Raw genomic sequence first — 25,474 nt, 5'->3', positions numbered from 1 at the left:
TTACTGTAGACCCAAAACTGCTCTGGATAACTCAGGAAGCATCGTTGGGACAGCCACTGCCATGAACTCCTCTGTGGTGGGAACTTTTCATGACTCCCTTGCCTGGTGGTCTCACCGGCAGGGGAGGAATAGAGCCGCCCAGTTAGATCCCAGTCTTCCTACAGGTACAACTAGAAGCCTGAACTAGCAGAGCTCCCCATCGGGCTCTGCCTGCAGACCTCATTTCAGCCTAGCTTGGTGTACTATCAAGCACCGCCAGCAAGGAGACGGGAATAAAGACAGAGCGCGCATCTGCTGTCTCTGCAAACTTCTTTTTCCACCACTTGGTTCAAATTCAGATAAATACTCTCACTTATCATCTGTGACAGATCATTGGTATTTCCCAGCCATTCACGCTTCAAATTAATTCTTCAACTTTAAGTAAAGAGCATGACTTGTCTCCAGAGTTCAACCACCTCAGCCTTCTAATACCTCTGGAGATCGGGCCAGGTTTTCCAGGAACCTGTGCATTCATCTGCTGACAGCCACTGTATCCCACTCCTCAGACTTCTCTCATCATATGGATGAGGTTCTGAAAAATGTAGGTCTTTCTCTGTGTAACATACTGATTTCTCTGAGCAGCTCCATTCTATGTTGCTTTTCTAAGGACAGTTTATTTGGCGGTGTGTTTCTTACATAGCCGTAAGTACTTTATGGCAGTGGTCCTTAATTTCTTTTGCGTGAGAAACCTGCTTGAAAATCTGGTGGATGCCTGAGACTGTTTCCTCAGAACAAATCTCCCGTGCACATACACACCCCTTTATCTAGCATTTCAGTGGCTCATAGAGCTCCAGAGAAGAGTCCAAAGAACCCAGGTACATTGGGTCTTCATTTTTAAAAATGGTAATGAATCAATCTCTCACATCTGAAAGGCAATATTTAAATGTTTAAAAATCCACAAATGGTAAATATGGAAGAATGTGCCCAAGGTACTAAGGACTCTCATGAGGTACTATTGTGGTGTTTTCTTTATTTTTTCTTATGAGTGTGACTTTTAGTCTCCTAGGACAGACACTCTCTCCTTTTCCCCCAGCCTTGTACTAGATAATTTATCCTAACCAAGAAATTGATCCAGAAAACTAATACAGTGAATGTTTCCAGTGTCTCCTTATTTTGTACAAGCTTCTTGCAATTGTTCACTTTCTGCCACATAGAAAAAGAAGATATGTATATTATACATATTGGAGATAGAAAGCAATTAGGCTAATTGGAAATTGCAAGTCACCAATAATAAGTTGCCAAGTAATAAACCTAAGAACACAGCCTGTTTCTGTGTTTCAGAACAGACTGTCACGTGTTTGTTTTTCCCGTCCGTCCAGTGTATATAATCACTCCTTCTAAAGGGCCCAGTCTTCAGGAGGGGGCAGCTCTTGTTTGTTTTGCAGTCATTTTATTACTTGAGATCTTTGTGTACTTTATGTTTTCCCACAGATAAATGAGACATGCTGCGTAGTATGTGTTCATTTATTTCTCAAGAAATAAAAGACTTAAGCCTTTGCCTGGGAGATAAATGAACACATACCCTTCTTCCCTGAATGTCTCTGAGATGATCCTGTGTCATTTCCCTGGGCCTCTGGACTAGAGAACAATGAACAATTTGCAGGGCAGACCAGGCATTTCCTGTTAGAGTGTAAAATTATCTGATAATTTTTTCCGTGATTTATTTTTTACCAGCTTTGAAAGGTTCTAATTTCCTCATGTGATATGTTATGCCTCCAGAAAGAGGCAGCTAGAGCACCTTAGACTTTTGTGTCCTCACTTAAAGCCACTAAATCACTAACCAAATAACCTTGCTGCTCCCTTTCAGATCCCTATTTCTGCACTTGTCTCATTTGTGGAGGCCCTGGAAGTGGGGTACAGCAAACATAAAAATCCTTACCACAATTTGATGCACGCTGCTGATGTTACACAGACCGTGCATTACCTCCTCTACAAGACAGGAGTAGCGGTAAGTACAGATAGATTACATAAAAGATATGATGATGATTTTTTATTGGAGTCTGGTCCCATTTTGAGGAGGTAGAGCCCACACGTGCACTATTTTGTGGACTTCTGGTTCCCCAAGAATTATCTAACCAATCATGGAAAGTCTTGGGGTTCCTTATTGTTTCTGAAATTTTCTTCATCGTGGACTTGATGAAATAATAGGTAGCAGTGCCTGGCATCCTTACTAAGCTATGACCAAATTAAATATAATTTCTAGAACTAAATATGTATTTCCAGAAATGGAGAGTGATACTATTAACCTCTTGCTATGGTCAATCACAATTATATTCAAGCATCGTGAAATCGTATTGGTTATACTTGGCAAAGATATTGGAAAAAGTTAGCTTTTGGTTTAAACTGCTGGTTGTTTTTCACAAGGTTATTCTCATCCTATTTATATGTGTTTGATTTTCTTTGAACCTAAGGGTCAATCTTTACCTCTAACTGTTTGAAACTTTTCATGCTTGTTTCGGCCCAACATTTCATCTCTTTAGATGTTTTTGAGTCCCTGTTCTGTAATCCATTGTATTAACTGACCTCTTCAACCTGATTTTGCCTTTGTCCTCTTTGCCTTAATGTAAGCTATTATTTTACAAGATATAGCTTTAGCGACAAACAGCTAGGTTTCTATGACTTTTTACCTTGAAATCTTCTTCAGAATTGACGTTAAGGTAGCCATTCTTTGGGTATGGTTGTTAATTAGCCCATAAACTCAGTACACATTTATCTTTTCCACTAGGACATGTTGAAAGATTTGGTGTAATAACTCACTGAATTAAATAATGGAATACAGTGGGAGGAGTGTGGGCTCTGGAGCTAGATAAAATTGGATATAAATCCTTGCTTAATTACTTATTAGATTTTTTGACCTGCAATAAATTGCTTGACTCTCTGAGTCAGGATTTCCTGACTTCTAAATTTCAATTCTTCCTTACTGTAAAACGTATTTCTTAAAAATATTATTATGATTTATTATTTAAAAAGCTATTTTTAAAATTATATAAACATGACAAAGGGAACCTGTTTAATGTGACCAGGGATTTCTACCATAAACTTAGAGCAAACATCATAGTTACTAGAGGTTCAGTGAAAGCATGGAGCACAACAGGGATGCCCACATTGATATCGCTATTGAGTGTTTTTCCGGAGGTCTCAGCCAATGCAATATAGTATCTGAAAAAGATGAAGAAGCATCCTGTGAAAATAATTTGGTCATCTCCCTTAAAAAATCAAGAGAACTAACTACAAATTATTAGATCAAATAAAAGACCTCAGTAAGATCTGGATAAAATAGCTGTCCTATACACTGGAAATTAACAAGTGTAATAGAAAAACATACATTCCCAATGATTTGAAAATATCAATAAATTACCTATGAAGAACTTCAAAACTGATAAAAAGGAAACTGTAAAATCTAAATTAAAGGGCACAAAAATAATGTTTCAATAATTGAAGACATATACCATGTTTTTAATGCAAAGCCTCAGTATTATATAGATGTCAAATTTCCTCAAACTAATCTATAAATTCAAAGCAATACTAATAAAAATTTCAAAAGGATTTTCCATGAAACATGATAAACTGAATCTGAAATTTATGTAAAATACAGTTTTGAAAAAGACAATATGTGTGGTGGGTAGTTCTCACTCTACTAGATGTTAATATATTTACTGAAGCTATCGTGATAAAAAAACGGTGTGATATTTGTGCAAAAATAGACAAATATTTCCATGGAATTTATTAGAGTTTCAAAAACTAAGCTCAAATATTTGTTGAGCACTTATTGTGTGCCAGGTACTTTTTTGCAGGATGAGGATGCATTGGTGCTCTTACAGGACTTGCATTCTAGTGGGAGGTTGTAGATAGAAGACCAGTGAAAAAGTAAAGAAGAAAATATCACTAGTGTTCTGCAGAGATTGAATATAGGGCACCCACATTGGGAAAACAGGGGGTTTTATTAGATGGTCAGCAAAGGCCTCTCTCTGGAGGTAATCTTTAATCTGAGATAGTTGAGCTTTTAGGCTTGAGCCATGCTAAGAACTGAAGAAGGATATGGCAGCAGAGTTAGAGCAGGATTAGTACAAAGTCCCTCATGAGAAAGCAGCTTTGTGTAGTCAAGGAGCAGAAATAAAGCAAGCATGGTGAGAACAGCACATGACGGGGTCAGTAGTGCAAGAGAAGGTTGGAGAAGAAGGCAGGAGCCAGACCAAGGTCTGGGTAATGAATTCCAGTTTTATCTAAGTGCAGTTTGAGACGACTAAAGCGTTTTAGACAGCCAGCAGAATGATGTGATCTGATGAAGATAAGAAGAGTGTTAGTGTGGAGCATGGCTTTTGAGGCAGCCTGTTGGAAGAGTACTATAGAAGTCTACGGGAGACATAGTGGTAGTTTGGACTAGGAAGGACATTGCTGAGATATAGAGACAAAAAAAAATTGTTTCTCAGTGATGTATGGCAATTGCTTCTCAATAAAACTGGGAAAAAATTCTGTTTCTGAGATAGACTTAAAAGGATTGGGTGGTGAAAAGGATTTGGAACATTAAAGTGAGGAAGATTTTTGGTTTGGTAAACAGGGTTGGTGAGACAGCCTGGTGGCAAAGCAGGCTTTGGGGAAGGGGAATCAAGAGTTTTGATTTACACATGCTAAGTTTAAGATCTTTGTTAGACATCAATGTGGAGATGTCAAGCAGGAAGAAAACTAAAGGAGTCCAGTGTTCTGAGAAGAGGTCAGGGATGGACGTGGAGATTAGACAATCGTGGGCATATCAATATTATATAAAGACATGGAACCAGATGAGATTTTCTAAAGAGAGTGTGAACAGAGAAGTAGAGGGGCTCAGAAGTGAGTCCTGGAGCAGTCCAGAGTTGACAGTGAAGGTAAAGAATTAGAGCCAACAATAGTAACTAGAAAGGAGTGGCCAGTGACATTGGGACAAAAACTAAGAGAATGTGGGGTCCTGGAAGCCAGTGAAAGAAAGTGCTTCAAAAGAGAATGGTGAATTGTGTGGGACATGCCAACAAGTCAAGAAGGCTGAGGATAAAGAAGCGACCACTGCTTTTGACAACATGAAAGTCATTCCTGCCCTTGACTGAGCAGTCTAAGGAGTTTCGTGAGGATGGAACACTGACTAGAGTATAACGAAGAGAGAATTGCAGATGAAAAGCTGAGGACACATCTGTAGACAACAACATTACAGGGAGAATTCCTCAGTTCAAAAAATGTTTGGGGGACAGTTGTTCATTTGGAGAAAGATGAGTGTTTTTGTCCTACTTCAAATCATTCACCACATATTGGACAAATGAATGAAAGATGTGAGTACAAAAATAAAAATTTGATCATATTAGAAGAAACTATGAGAATATATTTATAGGCTTGAAAAAGGAACTTCTTTCTTAAATAAGCCTCAAAATGCAAAAGTTATATGGCAAAATATTGATTGAGTATATTAAAATTGAAATCTTCTGTAGGATAAAAAGCATTGTTATTATGAAGTGCTTAAGGAAAATACAGAGAGAGCAAAGATTAAGATCGAGATTATATGAATAAATCAACAAGAAGAGAACAGAAATTCAGTAGACAAATAGGAGGAAATTTATTCACAGCGTTAAGATTGCCCTGTCATAAAGTCTCTGTCATGGGCTAAATTTTGTCCCCCCCTTAATTTCATATGTTGAAGTCCCAATCTCTAGTGCCTCAGATCATGAGTGTATTTGGAGATAGGGTCTTCAAAGAGGTGATTAAGGTAAAATGAGGTCATATGGGTGGGCCTAATATGATATGACTGGTGCCTCCTAAGAAGAGGAGATTAAGATGCAGACGTGCATGTGCACAGAGGAAGGACCATGTGAGGACACAGCGAGGAGGTGGCGTCTGCAATCTGGGAAGAGAGCTCTCACTGCAGATACCCATACCTTGATCTTGGGCTTCTAGCCTCCAGAACTGTGAGGAAATGACTTTCTGTTGTTTAATCTGCTTAGTTGGTGGCATTTTGTTATGGCAGCCTTAGCAAAACAATAGAGTAGCAGAGCCATGATTAGGTCCCAGATCTGACGTCTGAGGCCATGCGTTGAAATATTTAGCCATGCTTCTACAATGCCTGTGGCAAAAAAATAGCCCCTGATATTCTTACACTTCAGTATCCTCACGTGATTCTTCAAAATATTGTGGTGAGGATCAAAATAGATGTGAAAAGGTACTCTGGACTCATCTATTCAACATATGTTTGGTTGGTACCTAGTAGGTACAATGTACCATGGAGATATAAAGGAGAATTATGCACAGCTTTCTTAGCTCTCAAGAAAAACTCCCAAACGTTTATACTAATGCAAGTTATCATTAATATAAATGTTATATCATAGCAGCCGATGATCATGATGTACGGCATACAGTTCTTAAATGAGCTCATTTGCCATTTGTCACTGAATTTGCATTATCAATTCAGGCTATATTCAAAAGCATTCTTAAATATAGAAACTACTTCCCACCCACTCTCTCTTGGAAATACAACTCAAAACGAACTTCTTTCATTGCCAGCTTACAAAAACAGTGGGGAGCATTCTGATGAATGGAGAACATATTGTTACTCTAACCTTTCATTACAAACCAAAAGGGAGAAAATGCTTTAAATTATTTCAGTTTTATAAACTGTGAGACACATGGGGAATCAAAACATCCCATTGATAAAGTGATGTCTGGGCCTCAACATCAACAGTATTACTCATTGTAATGTGTTTATATTACTCATTATAGCTTAGCTTAGATGCCAAGAAGATGCTTGAATCCGTTCAGAATTGTTTTGCTCACTCCTAAGAGAAAATCCTTGAACAAAATTAGATTGAAGAGTTGTTGATTGAATAGATATGAATCAGACTCTGAGCTCTAGTCTGCTTTTCATTCAGGTCAAAAAATTCCAAACTTCAAAGCGGTTTCTTGGCCCCTTTCATTGCTTTGTCAGGCAAGGTGCCATTAGTTTCCCTTTTGCTTACTTTTTTAGAAGAGAGAAGCTGTGTCTTGTTCTTTTGATTATATGTGTCATCATCATGTTTGTAAGGGAAACACTACGGACATCTAAATGGCATCCTGGTTAATGAGTGCTGAGTAATTTTATTAGGGTTTGTGGTCAGCAGTATTTCGGCCCCCATGTCCTTTGCCCCCTGGTTTCACACTTGTTAATATGTTACATAGATGGCAAAAAGGACTTTGTAGATACAATAAAGGTTACTAATCAGAGGGCCTTAAAATAGAGAGATTAGCCTGGATTCTGCAGGTGGGCCCAATGTAATCACATGAGTCGTTAAAAGTCAAGAGGTGTAGGGGCCAGTCCCGTGGCGCAGGAGTTAAGTTTGAATGTTGCGCTTCAGCGGCCCAGGGTTCACTGGTTCAGATCCCAGGTGTGGACATGACACCGCTTGTCAAGTCATGCTGTGGTAGGCATCCCGCATATAAAGTAGAGGAAGATGGGCACGGATGTTAGCTCAGGGCCAGCCTTCCTCAGCGAAAAGAGGAGGGTTGGCAGCAGATCTTAGCTCAGGGCTAATCTTCCTAAAAAAAAAAACATCAAGAGGTGTAGCAGAAGTGTGAAAAGGATGCAACCAGCCATCGCTAGCTTCAAGATGGAGGGGACCAAGTGGGAACGTTGAGAAGGAAATGCATTCTGCAAGTGCCCTGAATGCACTAGGAAACAGGTTTTTCCACAGAGCTTCCAGAAGGGAATGCAGACCTGCCAACACTTTGATTTTAGCCTGGTGAGATCCTGACCAGAACATCCAGCCACGCTGAGCTGACTTCTGACCCACTGAGCCGTGTGCTGATAAATGGGGCACAATAATGGGTGTTCTTTATGCCTTTAGTTTGTGATAATTTGTGAAGGTAGAATAGAAAACTAATATAGGGGTGGAAACAGATTTCTAAGGAAATTCTATCATTTACATATCAAAGTCAGGAGTGACTGATAATGTCTTCTCTGGCAATGGGAAATTGCCCCTGTCCTTTTCCTTCAGGTTTCCACTGCCCCCATTAACTCCTCCCCCACCAGCCCCCCATGGCTTGCTTTCCTGAGTCACACACAGCAGAATTCAGAACCCACTGTTACCAGCTGTCAGGGCCTCCCTGTCATTGAACTAGTTGTGACACTCATATTTTGTAGATAGTGAGGTACTGATAGGATCTATGGCTTGTACCTTGTCACATTTTGATAAATCTGGAATAAAATTCACATGGGACTTAAATTTCTGACTTCTTATGAGTTATAAAACCTTCTAGGTTCACAGTGATTAATTTGGAAGAGGCAAGGAAATCTGAGCCATATTAAAATATGAAGCCCAATTTCCCTCAAAATAGCTTCTCCCACCTTCTCTGTTTCTATCAATGATGCCAACTATTTTCACCCAGCCAGCCCCGGTGGTCTAGTGGTTAAGATTTGGCACTCTTGCTCTCACTGCCGTGGCCCCGGTTTGTTTCCTGGTCAGGGAACCACACCACCCATCTGTCAGTTGTCATATTGTGGCAACTGCGTGTTGCTGTGATGCTGAAAGCTATGTCACGGGTACTTCAAATAGCGGCAGGGTCACTGTAGTGGACAGGTTTCATTAGCGCTTCCAGACTAAGACAGACTCGGAAGAAGGACCTGGCCTTCCACTTGCAAAAACATTGACCATGAAAATCCTATAAACAGCAGCAGAGCGTTGTCTGAAAAAGTGCCAGAAGGTGAGAGGGTGGCACAGAAAAGAGCAGGCAGGGTTCCGCTCTACTGTCACTAGGAGTCAGAATCGACTCAATGACACTAACAACAAAAATAGCCACCCAGGATGGCTTTTGCCACCCAGGCCAGGAATGTTGGGGTCCTCTTTAATTTGTTCTCCTTCACTACAACCCCTTCTACCCCCCCTCTGCCTCAGGAGGCATGAGGCATGAGGCCAGGCGTTATCTTTCCATCTGTCTCTGTCTAATAGACATCAGGTTTTCTGTTACTCTTAGTTCTTGGTATTGTGTTGAAATTTTTAATTTTTTTTCTCTGTCTACCTGGCAACCTCATTCGGAATTTGAGAAAGGGTACCTTGAGGACTTTTAGAGTCTTCATGTTCTTTGTTTTTTGCTGGAAAAAAATAAAACTACTAGTTAGCTTTTTCAACCTTGCTGGGCATGCTGTTTTCAAATCACGTGTTCCTCGGTCTCCTCACAGAAAAAAAAAGATTCTGTCTGCCAGAAAATGTGTATTTGGCAATAGCTTGCCAGCTGCAGGGTGGAAAGGCAGCAATGTTCGTGTGTTGTCAGCAAGCTGAAGACTTTGTCTGAGAAAGAGACAGATTATCTGATTGCTCTGTAATCTCCCTTTCAGAACTGGCTGACAGAGCTGGAGATCTTTGCTATCATCTTCTCAGCTGCCATCCATGACTATGAGCATACTGGAACCACCAACAATTTCCACATTCAGACCCGGTGAGGATGTTGAAATGCTTGCCAAAGAGGCCCGAGGGGGCTGGGATGGAGTTTGGGAAGTCAGAAAGATGCGGTCATTTAGACTTTCTGAAAAAACGAACTCACAAACAGGAGATCAGCCTGGTCCACTTTGATGAAGACTTAGAGTTTAAGAAGCCATCTGCTCCTAATTCTCGTATTTTATTCATGTCTGATAAGGATCTCCTTTTCTTCTCTATTCAAATGCTATTTGTTTGTGTATGTATGTACTATGCACACTGTACCTATTTCTAACAGGAGGTAGAACAGTCCACGTAGAGGCACAGGTGCCATGGGGACTGACTGTGAGGATGGGCGGGGACTGCAGTGTTCATGTTGGCATAGCGGTAGCTGAGCCTTCCCACCCTCTGCTCTCTGGGAGTCTGGTGATAGTCTTCTCATCCTCCCTGACTTCATCTCTGCTGTGTCAGTGCTTGCCTCGCTCCCTGGCACAGGGCTTGGGGAGCCAGGTTGTCTCCTGGAGGCCACCTTCACCAGGGCAACCTGTGCCCCCTCTGTGACGAACCGCACAGGTAATCGCAGACCTCTGTAGGGATATTGCAAAGGGGTCCAAGTGCCCCACTCTGAATTTGTTGACTATGACAGACATCACTAATCAATTTGGGGACTTTTTTCTTACCCAGCTGCGTATTATACTTCGTATTCCACTCAGCACAGAATTCTAGGCGAGCAGTACGGTCAATTGTCAATTCCGTTTAGGATGAAACCTCATCTGCCCTCTCCTGACCTAAGAACTTATCTTCTCTTTAGACAGCAATGTGGAACTGGAGAGACTGTGACAGTAGGGTTAATTGGGCCTTGACATAGGAATCAAAAGAAGCTAGAATTTGGGGAAAGATGGCAAGGCAAAGAGAATGGGTATAGCAGGAGGGGCTGGCCCAGAGGCATAGTGGTTAAGTTTGTGTGCTCCACTTTGGTGGCCTGGGCTTCCCCAGTTCATATCTTGGGCACAGACCTACACGCCACTCATCAAGCCATGCTGTGGAGGCATCTCACATACAGAATAGAGGAAGACTGGCACAGATGTTAGCTTAGCAACAAATATTCCTCCAGCAAAAAGAGGAAGTTTGGCAACAGATGTGAGCCCAGGGCCAAGCTTCCTCACACACACACACACACACAAAGAACATAACAGGAGGGACGAGAGTTAAACACCAAATAAATACTCACTGATTTCACTTGAAAAAGCAGGTGCACACTTCAGATAGGTTTGTATTCATTAAACCAATCTACATGTGTTTAATGAACCCAACATTTAATTATGGGGGACACAAAAGAAGACAGTATCATCTGATCTCTCTTCAGAAGGGGAATTTCAATAGAATGGCAGCGGACAAAAGGACTTCAGCCGTTCGCTTCATTTTCTGCCTCCTGTCTCCTCACATGGAGTAGTCTCAGCTGCTGGGGAGCCGCCTTTTGTAGTTGTGTTGCGAGGTCTTCAAACACAGGGAATTCTACAGAGCAGCTCTGTTTAGTGGATATCTGCGAGTGTCACCTTTGCTCTGAGGACAGAGACTGCAGTGAATAGTGCCTGCTGGAGGAAGAGCGCTGGGTGGGACAACTGTACCTAGATCTTGGCTGGAGACCAACATCAAAACCAGTCACAACTCAGAGGGAAATGCCTTGATTACAGGAGGTGGAAAATAGCTCGTTGTCACAAAATACACACCAGTTGGTGCCTTCCTAACCTAAAAGATGGAAGATCAGCTCTTTCACCTCAGGATTTGCATGTTTCGTGTTATCTCCGTAGGAGTGGGGAAATTCCAGTGGGTTCAGTTAAGCTTGGTTTGGAGTGAAATTTAAACGTTGGCCTTCTTTAACAGAACTTTATCTAGAGCATCTCAGCCTGTAGGCTCCCTGTTCAGAAAACTAAGTCTGTGACCGGGTTCTGTGTCCTTTGATAGACAAAATATTACCCCTAACACTTTAAAGGTGTGCTAGATACATCCCAAGGTTTGACCAATGACAGGCAGAAGTTATTTTGGGGAAGAATGACCCAGCTGTGAGAAGATCTTGCCTTCATCCCAACCCTGCTATTCAGCCGCTGTGGGGCTCTGTGAAGTCACTTTACATCTCTGGGACTCATCTTCCTTGATGAGAAACAAGCTCTAATAACTAAGGTTTCATTAAATTAAAGATATTAAAATAGCATACAGCTCTGTGTCTGTTGTCATTTAGCTGTGGAATGGTCTTTGAGAAAGTGACTGACAATTGTCATATAATCCTTATATTCTTTATTCTCAATTTTCCACAAATGGCTTCTGCATGGTAAAATTTTAAGATCAAGCTACAGCCAGAGAAACTTGCAAACTGTACCTGCCGGGTGGTCTGTGTTCAGTGAATTGCAATTAAAATAAATAAATTCTCTCATTGAACAAAGTAAAAATAAAAAATTAAGTAGTTCCAGAAAATATAAGGAAGTTTGAATTGACCCACATCTCAAATCACCTTTGCCGCTGGTACAGATAAGTGAGATATGGTTAAGGAGCAGTTTTCAGAGAGTTCTCAGCTTGCATATCCACACATTGCACATTCACACAGTGACATTAAAATACCCTGTGTACAACTGACGATAATTTGTAGTGTTGGTTTTCGCTTTATGGTTGATAGAAAGGGCATGGGGGCAAGGATAGTTGCTAAACCTAAGAGAAAGAGATGGTGCGTTCTAGCCTGGGAGAGCGACGTGTGAAATCTCAACTGTTTAATATCCTCAGTTATTTTGCTTGGCTTTCTGTTCAGGTCTGACCCGGCTATTCTGTACAACGATAGATCTGTATTGGAAAATCACCATTTAAGTGCAGCCTATCGCCTTCTGCAAGAGGATGAGGAAATGAATATATTGATCAACCTCTCAAAGGATGACTGGAGGTAAGGATGAGGCAAGAGAGAGGTTTGGAGGCCAGGAATGGAGCTGTGAGGAGCGATGAAGTGTGCAGCTTTTGAAGAAATAATATTCTGTTTGAAATGTTTATGGCTGTGTCTCTCTGTCTTTTTCCCCCCTCCTTCCTTTGCTCCCTCCGTTCCCTTTATCATTCTCTCTCTCTGTTTTTTCTCTTTGACACCAAAATTCAAGTATATTGTAGGCACCTTGTAAATGTTTGCTGTTTGTTATTTTAGGAAACTTAGGTTGTTTTTATCTCAGCTTCTTAAATCTGAATTTTATCATTTAACATGTTTTCACCTTATATTTGACTGGATTTCTTAAAAAATATTTCAAAATGTGCTAAAGAAATTATTTTGAGACTTTAAAAAACTCATGAGGGGGCTGGCCCCATGGCATAGTGGTTAAGTTTGGTGTGCTCTGCTTTGGCAGACAGGATTCACAGGTTCCGATCCTGGACACAGACTTACACCACTTGTCAGCCATACTGTGGTGGTGATCCACATATAAAATTAGCTCAGAGCTAATCTTCCTCAAGCAAAAAAAAGAGGAAAATTGACAATGGATGTTAGCTCAGGGCTAATCTTCCTCAGCATAAATAAATAAATAAATAAATAAATAAATAAATAAATAATGAGTACTTAATCCTGTTGTCTAAATGACATAATCCCCCCCCCTTTTTTTTGTGGTGAGGAAGATTGGCCCTGAACTAGCATCTTTTGCCAATCTTCTTCTTTTTGCTTGAGGAAGATTCTCGTTGAGCTAACGTCTATACCAATCTTCCTCTATTTTGTATGTAGGATGCCACCATAGTGTGGCTTGATGAGTGGTGTGTAGGTCCAAGCCCAGGATCTGAATGGTGAACCCTGGGCCACCGAAGTGGAGCACGGGAACCCAGCCACTTTGCCATTGGGCTGGCCTCGACTGTGTGTCTTTTGATTTAGGCATGGCTGAGTTTGAATGTGGACACAGTCATTTACTAGCTGGATGATATTTAGGAAGTTACTCAACCCCTTTACACCTTTTTAAAATTTAATTTCTAGAAAACAGATAATAACATTTACCCTGTGATTTGGTTAGGGTTATAATAAATGAGACAATCCATTTAAAATGCTTAGCACACTTTATGACATATATAACAAGGCTAAAAATCATTGCAGCTGTAAATACAGGTCAAGGTGTTTCAAAGCTTATAGGCGAAACCATTTAAATCATTACAAAGTCCTGAATCTACCGTGATGCAAATAGTACTTATATTTTAATTAAATGATCAGCTGTTTATTGAGTGGTATCTCTGTGCCATTATGCAAGGATTCAGAGAAATAAGCTATAGGAAACAATAAATCCGAAACAGATTTTCAGTAAGAGCTGGCTATTAGTTTCCATGCAGCTCTAGTTTATTAAAACATAGAGGAACATTTGGCTTGAATTTTATTGGAAAATGCTAGGTTCAGCCAGCATCTGAAAAATGCAGAGCATTTCAGTTAATCAATGTAAATCTTCTGGACAAAAAGGAACCCTCTATCCAATTTAAATGTCTGTAAAAGTATAATGAAAGATTTGAATACGGCTGAGAACAGCTTCACGCATCTTCAGATACATCACGGTTTTGAAGGATTTGTGTGAGGGCTTGTTTAGATGGGGTGTATTCCTGGCCTCATGACAATCTAATCAAGTGATACAAAGCTTGAGTAATTGCCTCTTTTTTTTTTTTTTTGAATCTCAGGGGAAGGAGAAAGGGGAGGAAACTTGGGTAGAAGCAGCCTAGATCTCCGTGCAGTCTAAGGAAAGTTTTCCAAGGCTGGGCAGCACGGGACGCCAATGATGGGGATACTTTCTGAGAAATGCATCATTAGGCGGTTTCGTTATTGTGCAAACATCATAGAGTGACTTACACAAACCTAGTTGGTATAGCCTACCGTACCCCTAGGCTCTATGGTACAAATCTTATGGGACCACCATTGTATATGCGGTTCATTGTTGACCAAAATGTCATTGTGTGGTGCATGATTGTATTGTTTTATTATTTATTTATTTTTTAAAGATTGACACCTGAGCTAACAACTGTTGCCAATCTTTTTTTTTTTCTTTCTGCTTTTTCTCCCCAAATCTCCCCAGTACATAGTTGCATATTTTAGTTGTGGGTCCTTCCAGTTGTGGTATGTGGGATGCCGCCTCAGCATGGCCTGATGAGCGGTGCCATGTCCATGCCCAGGATTTGAACCAGTGAAACCCTGGGCCGCTGAAGCAGAGCACGTGAACCCAACCACTTGGCCATGGGGGCGGCCCCTGTATTGTTTTATTATTTTGTCACATTTTATTAATGTTTAGATACAGTGCCCCAGGACAATGGTATTATTGTATAAATATAATATTAAATTATTGTTTAGGGCTCTCAGTAAATCCCATTAACCCAAAGATAACATGTTTAATATTCTGTATCTTTCTAGGAAAGCAGTTTTACTATCTGATAGATTCTGTTTGGATATACAAGTGCATTAGGCTTCTCGGGGCCTTTGTAAGTGAATGTATTACCAGATATTTGCTGCATTTCACAGTGGAATAACATGGAATTCCACTTTTGGCAGCCCAAATTAGCTGCTAATAAACCAGTCCTCCCGCAAATAACAACTCTAAACTTTGGACAAAATACAAACAATCACAACTCCCCATGACTTGAGGGCTGTAGAGAATGAACAAAATCAGGCAAATTTTGAAGGCATGTCAAAATTTGGAGACAATGACAGGATGAGGCGAGTCTGACATTTTTGTTACTTTACCCTGAAGGCAGCCTCAGTCAAGGCAACAACAGTAGATGGTGAAAACCATATGTATACAGAAACTGCCACCGTTTTTCTGGGTAGAGAAACCAGGGTAGGAACAAACAGAGCTGAGCGAGTTAGAATCCCAGCCAAGAGAAAGCCAAATAAGGAGAAACTCAAATTCTGTGACAATCTAAATGACATACAAAGAAAATGTGACTTATTTTCAAGGGAAAAGGCAATCAATAGATGCAGGCTCCAAGATGAACTATTGTTGGAATTATCAGACAAGGATTTTTAAAGCATTAATATATTTATGCTCAGTGAAGTAAAGGAAAATATGCTTGTAATAAATAAAATACAGTATAATTTAACCAGGGAAATTAAAATGAAAGCAAGAGAAAACAAATTTTAGAACTGAAAAATAAGATATCTAAACTGAAAATTCACTACATTGGCTTAGTAGCAAGTTGGAGAAGATAGAGGAAGGAATCAGTGAACTTGAAAAGATCAGTCAAAATTATCCCATTTGAAGAAGTAGGAAAAAATGATTTAAAAAATGAACAGAGACTTAGAGACCTGTAAGACAATTTCAGGTGGTCAAACATAAGGAGAGTTGGAATCTCAGAAAGAGAGGAGAGAGAAAGAATGGGGCAGAAGAAATATTTAAAGAAATAATGGCTCAACATTTCCCAAATAAAGTGAAAGATATAAATCTATAGATTCAAGAAGCTTAGCAATCTAAAAGAGGATAAATTCAAAGAAAAACACACCTACACACATATTATAGGCAAACTGCCAAGAGTCAAAGATAAAATTAGAGAAAAACGACACATTACATTCAGTGGAACAACTCAAATTACTGTAGAGGCCAAAAGACACTGGAATAACATCTTTAAGGTGGTAAAAGAAAAAAATGTTGACACAGAATGCTATATCTTGTGGACACATCCTTGAAAATGAAGGTGACATGACGTTATTTTCAGATAATGGAAAACCTCAGAAATTTGTCACCAACAGAGCTGCATTATAAGAAATGCTGAAGAAAGTTCTTTAGGTGGAAGGAAAATGATACCAGGGGAAATCAGACTTTTAGGAAAGAATAAAATGGTAAATATCTGGGTAAATATAAAAGGCTATTTTTCTTAATTTCTTTCAGTGCATATAACAGTTAAAAACAAAAAATACAATATAGTCTCATGAGTTTATAATGTAGGGAAGTGTAATACACGTAAAAGCTATAACATAAAGACAACTAGTCATGTGCTGCATAACATTTCAGTTAACGATGGATCACATATATGACAGTGGTCCCATAAGAGTACTGCGATATAGCCTAGGTATGTAGTAGACGATACCATCTAGGTTTGTGTGAGTGATGTCTATGATGTTCACACAATGACGAAATTGCCTAACCACGCATTTCTCAGAACGTATCCCTGTCATTCAGCAATGCATGATTGTATAACATAAAGACTGGTAATAAGTAAATGGACCTATACTGTTACAAAGTTTTTACATTTTAGATGTAAAAACCTGCAGGCCTTCAGGCTGGAACTACACTACCAATTCTCCTGGTTCTCAGGCCTTTGGACTTGGACTAGATCTACACCATTGGCTCTCCTGGGTCTCTAGCTTGCCAACTCACCTTGAGACTAGTTAGCTTCCATAATTACATAAGCCAATGCCTCATAATAAGTCTCTTTCTGTATATATATGTACATTCTATTGGTTCTGTTTTTCTGGAGAATTCTGACTAGTACATAAGGTTTATTCCTGGAATGCAAGGTTAGTTCATTACTTAAGAATCAATTCAAATAATTCACCATATTAAAAAAAAAACCAGGAAAGTGTATGGTCGTTTCAATAGATGCATAAAAAGCATTTGACAAAATTCAACACTCATTCATGATAAAAATTCTCTACAAGCTAGGAACAGAAGAGAACTTCCTCAACTTGATAAAGGGCACCTGTGAAAAAACCTATAGCTAACATCATGCTTAATAGTGAAGAATTGGATACTTTTCCTTCAGATTGGGAACAGGACAACAATACCTGATCTTACTCTTGTCAACACTGTAAGATGTCTGTATTAGCAGATGACCTGATTGTCTGAGTAGAATATCCTAAGAATCTGTAAAGCAGCTACTAGAACTAATAATGAATTTTGCAAGGTCACAGAATACAAATTTAATGTAAAAAAAAATGTGTGTGTTATATATATATATATATATATATATATATATATGCATATATATACAGCAAACCATTAGAAAACGGAATAAAAATAATTTATTTTACAATAGCACAAAAATATAAAATACTTAGTATTAACTTTAAAAAACAAGTGTAGCTCCTGCCCTCTGAAAACTACAGAACATTGCTGATTAAAGAGGATCTAAATGAATTGAGAGAGATATTTTCCTCATGTAGTGGAATAAGCAGTATTATAAAGATGTCAGGTCTTTCCAAATTTATCGATAGATTCAACACAATCTCAATCAAAATTCCAGCAGAATTATGTTAGAAATTGGCAAGGATATTCTAAGATTTATGTAGAAATGCAAACAAAACAATTTGAAAGAAGAACACTTAGAGGGTCCACACTACCTGATGTCAAGATACACTATAAAGCTACAGTAATCAAGACAGTGTTTTATTAGTGAAAGGCTAGATGCAAAGACTCGTGGAACAGAATTAAGAGCTCAGAAATTGATTCATCATTTATTTATGACATAGGTTCTGAGGTAATTCAATGGGGAAAGGAGAATGTTTTTACCAAATGGTGTTAGAACAAATGGATATCCATATGGAAAAAAAATAACTTTGACCCTTACCTCACACCATACTCAAAAATCAACTCAAAATTGATCATAGACTTAACTGCAAAAGCTTAAAATGGTAAGGCTTCCAGAGGAAAACGTATCAGTCTTTGGAGTAGGTAGAGTTTTCTTAGATAGGACCCAAAAAGCATGAAGCATTAAAAATTTTGATAAGTTGAACTTTATCAAAATTAAAAACTTTGGAAGAGACTAAAAAAGAAAAAATCAAGCCAAGAAGTAGGAGAAATTATTCACAACATATATGTTTTACATAGGATTTGTATCTAGAATATATAAAGTACCTTCAACTCAATAATAAGACAAACAACCCACTTTTGAAATGGGAAAGGTTTGAAACAGACATTTGTCTAAAAAAAAAGATATACAAATGGCCTTGTAAGTACGTGAAAAAGGGCTTGACATCATTAGTCGTAATAATGTCATGCAATAAAGAGTACAAATTAAATACAATAATAAAAAAATATAAATTGAAACCACAATGAGATACCACTACACATCCCTTAGAATGGCTGAAATTAAGACTGACAGTAGTAAGAGTAGACAAAGATATAAAAAACTGGAACTTTCATACACTGATGGTCAAAATGTAAAGTGATACAACTACTTTGAAAAATGTTTGGCAGTTTCTTATAAAGTTAAATACTGAGTTGTTATAAACCAGCCATTCTACTCCTAGTTATTTATCCTAGAGAAATGAAAACATATATCCACACAAAGACTTGTATATGAATACTGATAGCAGCTTTATTCATAATAGCTCCAAAATATAATCCAGTAGCCCAAATGTCCCTCAGCTGGTGCATGGATAAATAGTGGTGTACTTGTATGATGGACTACCACCCTGCAGTAAAAACAAATGAACTATTGGGGCCGGCCTGGTGGCCTAGTGGTTGTTTGCCCACGTGGCTTTGGTGACCCAGGGTTTGCAGGTTTGGATCCCAGGCGCAGACCCAGCACTGTTTGTCAGGCCATGTTCTGGTGGTATCCCACATAAAGTAGGGAAGATTGGCACAGATGTTAGCTCAGCAACAATCTTCCTCAAGCAAAAAGAGGAAGATTGGCAATAGATGTTAGCTCAGGGCCAGTTTTCCTCACACACTCAAAAACCCAGAAACAAATGAACTATTTACCACTACATGGACGAATCGCAAATCACTATGCTGAGTGAAGGAAGCAAGAAGTGAAAGAATACATTTTGTGTTGTGTGTGTGGGTGTACATACGTGGTACATGTGCATATATCTAGTTTAATATAATATATGTGTGTGTATATATATACACACTATCCATTTTTATACACATACACATATATATCTGCATTATGTCTCTCTAGATCATTTGTATTTTCTAGTTTTGTATGTACAGTTATGCATTGCATAACAATGTTTCAGTCAATGATGGACCACATATATGATGCTGGTTCCGTAAGATTAGTATAGTATAGCCTAGGTGCATAATAGGCTATACCATCTAGATTTGTGTAAACACACTCTATGATGTTTGCATGATGACAAAATTGCCTAACAACTCATTTCTCAGAACATATCCCCATCATTAAGTGACACATGGCTGTATGTTTGTATATAAATATGCACTACACACACACACACATAAAACTCGAAAATGCAAATGATGCAGAGGTGGAAAGCAGATCGAAAGTTGCCTGCGGCAGAGGGAGCGGTGAACTGCAAAGGGGTTTGAGGGTGGTGGAAGTGTTTAGTATCAGGATTATGGTGGTGTTTTCAAAAGCTTATTCAACTATTAAAACTCATAAAAGTGTTCAACTTACATGGGAGCAGTTGATTCTATGTAAATTCTACCCTGGTAAAGTTGTTAGAGAGGTAAAAAGATGAGTGTTTGGCAGGGCTGGGGGAAGGGCAAAGGGAGTGGATAGGTGGGGCACCGGGGATGTTAGGGTGTTGACACACCTTTATCAAAAGTGTAATATGGAGGGTCAGTTTGCCTCCTAGGCTTATCTTCAAATTAACTTTCTCTTAAAACTTTGAATTCTGTTGAGAGAGGAATGATTTACTACACTTTCACTTTCATTGGAATCTTTCTTGTGAGTTAATTTTCCAAATGATGTGTGGATTCCACATGTCATATTCCTAATGAACAATTTCCTTAACGCTTAACCTTCATTTATTCCTCATAAAAAAGTCCACCTAAAAGGCTCGACTTAGATTAGAAATGTCACAACTTATTAACTGATTTTGATTGGGAGTGGCAAAAAATAAACTAATTTTTACTTTTCATTTTTTGCTTCCATCCTTTTTTCTCCATGGTGTGGCCCTGAAAGGGAGTTTCGGACTTTAGTAATTGAGATGGTGATGGCCACGGATATGTCCTGTCATTTCCAACAAATCAAAGCGATGAAGACTGCTCTGCAGCAGCCGGAAGCGTGAGTGGACCTGTGACACCGTGTGTTTTTATTGCTGTTTGAACTGGCACCTGTCCATGTTGTTGCACCTTTAAAGTGTACTTTTTTCAGAGAACTTTATCGAATGGTCTCATAAAGTGAGGCTGGTTGGAGGAGAGAGCATGAGCATTGTATATATCACAGATGGGTTCTCATCAGGGTTGAAATAAATAATAGGGCCAGGGACAATTTGCCCCAATTAGAATTTAAAATATTTCCCTGTGGGAAACTAAATCATCAAAGATCCCCTCAATGAGGAGGCAACAAATAGAAGTCAGTGAGGGCTCTTGGCTTCTTGTTGTCTTGTTGAATGATGCGGTCCTTCCAGAAATAGTTTTGAGGTGTCTAGCTCAATAAACATGGAGACCAAGCTTTTGAATATCCCAGTTGTGGGATGAAACAGTGCCTTTCCCGTAATTCAGCTGAAATGGGGTTTGAGAGGGGAGAATGGAAGGGACTCAAAAATTAATGATTTTTTAAAATTCTTACTGAGGTTCTGAAAGTTTGGTCATCCTGTGTTTGGGTTCACAGAATTGAAAAACCGAAAGCATTATCCCTGATGTTGCACACAGCAGACATTAGCCACCCAGCAAAAGCATGGGAGCTCCATCATCGCTGGACAATGTCACTCCTGGAGGAGTTCTTCAGACAGGTACCTTGTTGTTATGCTACCGCTAAGGCTGTCATCCCTGGATAGTTTCTGCGTTTTAAATTTCAGCAATGCTATGATAAGGACTATTGAGATTACAGTAATTTTCATCAAGGAGGGAGCCTCTGCAGCTTTTTCTTTTTGCCTCTGGTCATGTGATGTGTGACTCTTACCTAATTTCTGATTCTCAGAGCGTTATGGTATTTCTATCTTATGCATTTCTGTGTGGAAAAAAGTATTTCCTTTTGGCAGTCTTTTGTCAAAATATCATCTGGTTACTTTCCCTCTTACATTTTTTCTAGTGGGTTCACCAGATAATGGTTGCTTTGGCATTGCCCGCTTTAAGATATTAATCTTTAACTCATGTTTCTGTTGTAATTGATTGGGTTGTTTCTTTTGAGCAGATAAGCCGTGTTGTCAAATTCCAAAGCCAGGTGTAGCAGTTTGGGGTCAGGAAATCACTAGAAGCTACTCTTCCAATTATATGTAAACCTACTACCTCCTAAGACATAGGGTTGTTTTCTACAAGAATAGCCAGAGTCTTTGATGAATATACAGTGTTTTAAAATAAAATTTTAAAAAAGTATACGGAAATAAATGTGTAGCACTAAGACTGATGTTTTCTCAAGAAGAGCTGCCACTAAAACATGTGTTTCAAGACATGAGGTCCTGAGGTTGAGGGCAAGATGACCTGTAGATTGTGGAACCGAAATCACTATTAATTCAAGTTATTGTAGTTAATTCAGTTAATTCTTGTTAGTTCAAGAAGAAAGATTCACATCATGGACTCAGAGACCTCTGAGATTCCATAAAACACTTCTTTTTTTTTTTTTTTTTTTTTTAAAGATTTTATTTTTTCCTTTTTCTCCCCAAAGCCCCCCGGTACATAGTTGTGTATTCTTCGTTGTGGGTTCCTCTAGTTGTGGCATGTGGGACGCTGCCTCAGCGTGGTCTGACGAGCAGTGCCATGTCCGCGCCCAGGATTCGAACCGACGAAACACTGGGCCGCCTGCAGCGGAGCGCGCGAACTTAACCACTCGGCCACGGGGCCAGCCCCCATAAAACACTTCTTATTAGCACCAGTCTCAGCTTTGTCCTCAAACTAGCAAAAGATATACTCTTGCACTGGTTATTTGGATTTTTGGAAGCAAATTACACCTATGATTACTCTGATTCTCATGATTTTAGTTTGAATGGACAGATTGTAGAAGACATCTATGTGTGTTTGTTTTTTCTTCTGAAGCTGTACACAATATCTGGTAATGAGGTGGGACTAGAGTTAACAGTGTGTTAAAGGAAGTCCTGAAGGCCCTTTATCAGAGTTTTTATTTTACCTGGTTTGTGGCCTGAGACTAATCAGATCACTCCTCTAGTTCCCAATGGTCCTATCTGTGATTTGTTTTTTGGGAGCTTGGGGGGTTTCAGGGGAAGGTTGGACCAGCTGTTTTCTTAAGGTCTTTCTGACATTAAATATTGTACCTTTCCTTCCTTTTATCCATGTCAACACATGCACACACACGTACCTCGAAGCTGTTAGATGAGTACCCCAGCAGGTACCCTACTCAGCATATGGCTGTTTCCTCTTGCAAGGTCATTGCTTGGCCTTACAGAGTAGTTCTCAAGGAACCCAATGGTATGAGAAGAACTAGAGCTTTACTGGGGTGGCCCTGTTGTATATACAAGAATGACGATCTAAATTCATCCTTAACTGAAGACTAATTTTGAGCCATTTTTCCAGAAGTTATTTTTCGAATATTAGTGGGAAGATGTTCTCCAAATATCCACTCCCCTTATCATATGCTTTCTTTGATACCACTTTTGCAATCACACCCCCTACAGCTAGGAGTATTTAATCTATTGCCAAAGGTGGATCATAGCTAACTCATACAAGTTTGAAGTATTGAAGTGTTCCCCTCTCTAGTTGTGAGAGTGAATGTGAGAAATTATTTAATATGTCAACATTTTTCCCCATAAAAAAAATCTTGTTTGCATATACATATGCTTGAATTGGATGGAAATGTGCTAGAGGCGTTGTGAAAATAACCATATTGAATTTCTTGCCTATTGGGAATGGAATGTTAGCTCACTGGACTGGAACTATTTTTTAGTAATTATGATTCAGTAAATTATTTTTATTGACTTAATATTTTAATCCAGATGCCATAAGCCAATGTAAGTAACCCATGGAGGAGAAATTTTGCCTCGGCTCTTAGCTATAGATTTTAAATTGGACAGTTCAAATGGGAAATCTCGATGGGACTGTAGAGTCTGAAAAAATTATGTTTGGAATAGTTGGGTTATATTTCAAAATATGGGCATAGCCTCAGTGCTAATAGACCAGACCTCCCATGCTTTGCTAAAAGAGCAAATACATCTTCAGTTTTATAACCATATTTTACAAAATCCAAGCCACTGCCTCAGGGTGATTTTCAATGAAATATTGACTTTAAAGAAATATAGATTTGACTCTTTGATAAATTCATGTTGTAAAAGTCTTGAGGTTCATTTCCTTTGTATTGCTGTATATTTTCATATTTTGCAATTTTTTAAATTTCCTCTGTGTTTTTGGTTATTTTCCCATTTTTATTTCTCATTTCATATATTAGTGTTTTTTCCCTTTCTTCTCTATGAAATTAGCTAATCGTTTGGTTATTTTATTGTTTCTTTTTTATTTTATAATGCCTTAATTGGTGCTTTCATTTTTATTCATTTCTCTGCTTGAGTTTATTTTGTTCTTTTGCTAACGGGATGCTCAATTCGTTTATTTTCATTCTGCCTCTTTAATATTAGAAAATATAAGGCTAGGAGTTTTTCTTTTTCTTATCATGAATTTCATAGGTTCTGATATGCAGTGTGTTCACAATTATTCTTTTCTAAATATTACATAATTTTGGTTTAGATTTTTCTTTTGCCCAAGAGTTGCTTCAGATAGAGGTGTTTTTTTTAATGTAATTTTCCAGTGGCAGCTTCCTTTGCTTTCTAATTTTGTAATTAATTTGTGGCATATTGAAATTTGATCAAAGACTTGTTTCATTGCTTGGATTTTACTGTGAAATTTGTTTGTCACCTACTATGTAATTAACTTTTGTGAATGTTCATGGCTCTTGAAAAGTATATTTATCTTCTACTTGCAGAGTACAGAATTCAAAGCACGCTATATACATCTACCTTATTAATTATCTTATTTAGGTGATTTATATATCATTTAAAAAATTTGATTGATCATGGGTTGAAAATATTGACCTCTTTAATGAAGAGGAAAGTGTATGAATAATTTCACAAGGGCCAGTAGTTATAAGGGCATACAATACTGTATCAATCAAGTTGGATTCACCTGTAGAAGTACCTTCTTCCACATTACTTTTTTTGTTGTTTTTTGGTGAGGAAGATTGGCCCTGAGCTAACATCTGTTGCCTATCTTCCTCTGTTTGCTTGAGGAAGATCTGCCCTAAGCTAACATCTGTGCCAATATTCCTCTATTTTATATGTGGGATGCCACCACAGCATGGCTTGATGAGTGGTATGTAGATCCACGCCCGGGATCCAAACCCGTGAACCCTGGGCTGCTGAAGCAGAACATGCAAAATTAACCACTACACCCCTGGGTCGGCCCCTCTTCCACATTACTTTTTGTGCATATCTTTCCAATTCATAAATGTATCTGTCCTCCAAAGGGAATTCAGTGGCTGCTGTTTTAAAATAAGCTTTTAATAGTTAAGTCCACTCAGCTCAATTAAATCCAAAAGATGTAAGTGATGTGCAGATGTGGGTATGACAAGACCATAGGATAAGAAGTTGTTTAATATCGTACACTTTTTCAGTAATAAAATCCAAATTAACGCTTACATCTTACTAGTCAAGTGGTTAGTGTTCACCGCCTCTTCTACCCCATCTCCATTAAAATGTGCCAAGAAAACAACTTGTATCACTGCTTGGTAGGGAATAAGAGTGGGGTTTTTTTTTTGTTTTAGCTGAGCTATCCCACTAAACCATCAACACAACTACAATTTATGTTATAAATACTCTCCCTTCTCTTCATACTGCCCAAGTGGAAATAGCTAGGGAGTAAATTATTTTTGTCATGCTACTTGAGCAGTAAAGCAGCCCTCAGCAAAGCAAATTCGGAAACAGAGGCGCCATTGTGTCCCACGGGGTGGCTATACAGGAAGGGGCGCAGAAGGAACCAAGCCACTTCAGGACTGTTCCTGAGACCGTTGGATGTCCTCAGTGCCTTTTGTGGCCCCACTCTTCAGCTTCCTCAGACGCCCATTCCTTTTCCTTCCTTTCAATAGACATGAAATGTGTGCATGTTCTAGCATCCTTTCTCTTTGGTAACATGCCTTAGAAAGAAAAAGCTTTCAGTTTTTGAACTAGGCCTGGTTTTGAGCCAGGTTGTTGTTACTCTTTATTTACTATCAAT

The 25,474-nt window shown here is 38.9% G+C and overlaps 1 protein-coding gene across 10 annotated transcripts in view; it reads left to right on the top strand.

Annotated features, from left to right (window-relative positions):
* The window catches only part of PDE1C (phosphodiesterase 1C), a 597,159-nt gene that overhangs the window by 499,651 nt on the left and 72,034 nt on the right, over nt 1-25,474 (top strand). For all 10 annotated transcript variants that reach the window (XM_070616196.1, XM_008522292.2, XM_070616191.1 and 7 more), the window contains 5 exons: nt 1,847-1,987; nt 9,362-9,462; nt 12,241-12,369; nt 20,286-20,387; nt 20,937-21,057. In XM_070616196.1, coding sequence (XP_070472297.1) covers nt 1,847-1,987; nt 9,362-9,462; nt 12,241-12,369; nt 20,286-20,387; nt 20,937-21,057 — 594 coding nt within the window. The remainder of the gene's footprint in view (nt 1-1,846; nt 1,988-9,361; nt 9,463-12,240; nt 12,370-20,285; nt 20,388-20,936; nt 21,058-25,474) is intronic.

The sequence above is a fragment of the Equus przewalskii genome, chromosome 4, assembly GCF_037783145.1.
Source record: "Equus przewalskii isolate Varuska chromosome 4, EquPr2, whole genome shotgun sequence".
Lineage (NCBI taxonomy): Eukaryota > Metazoa > Chordata > Mammalia > Perissodactyla > Equidae > Equus > Equus przewalskii.
Note: the sequence above shows the minus strand (reverse complement) of the source record. Positions and strands in the feature narration are given on the sequence as shown.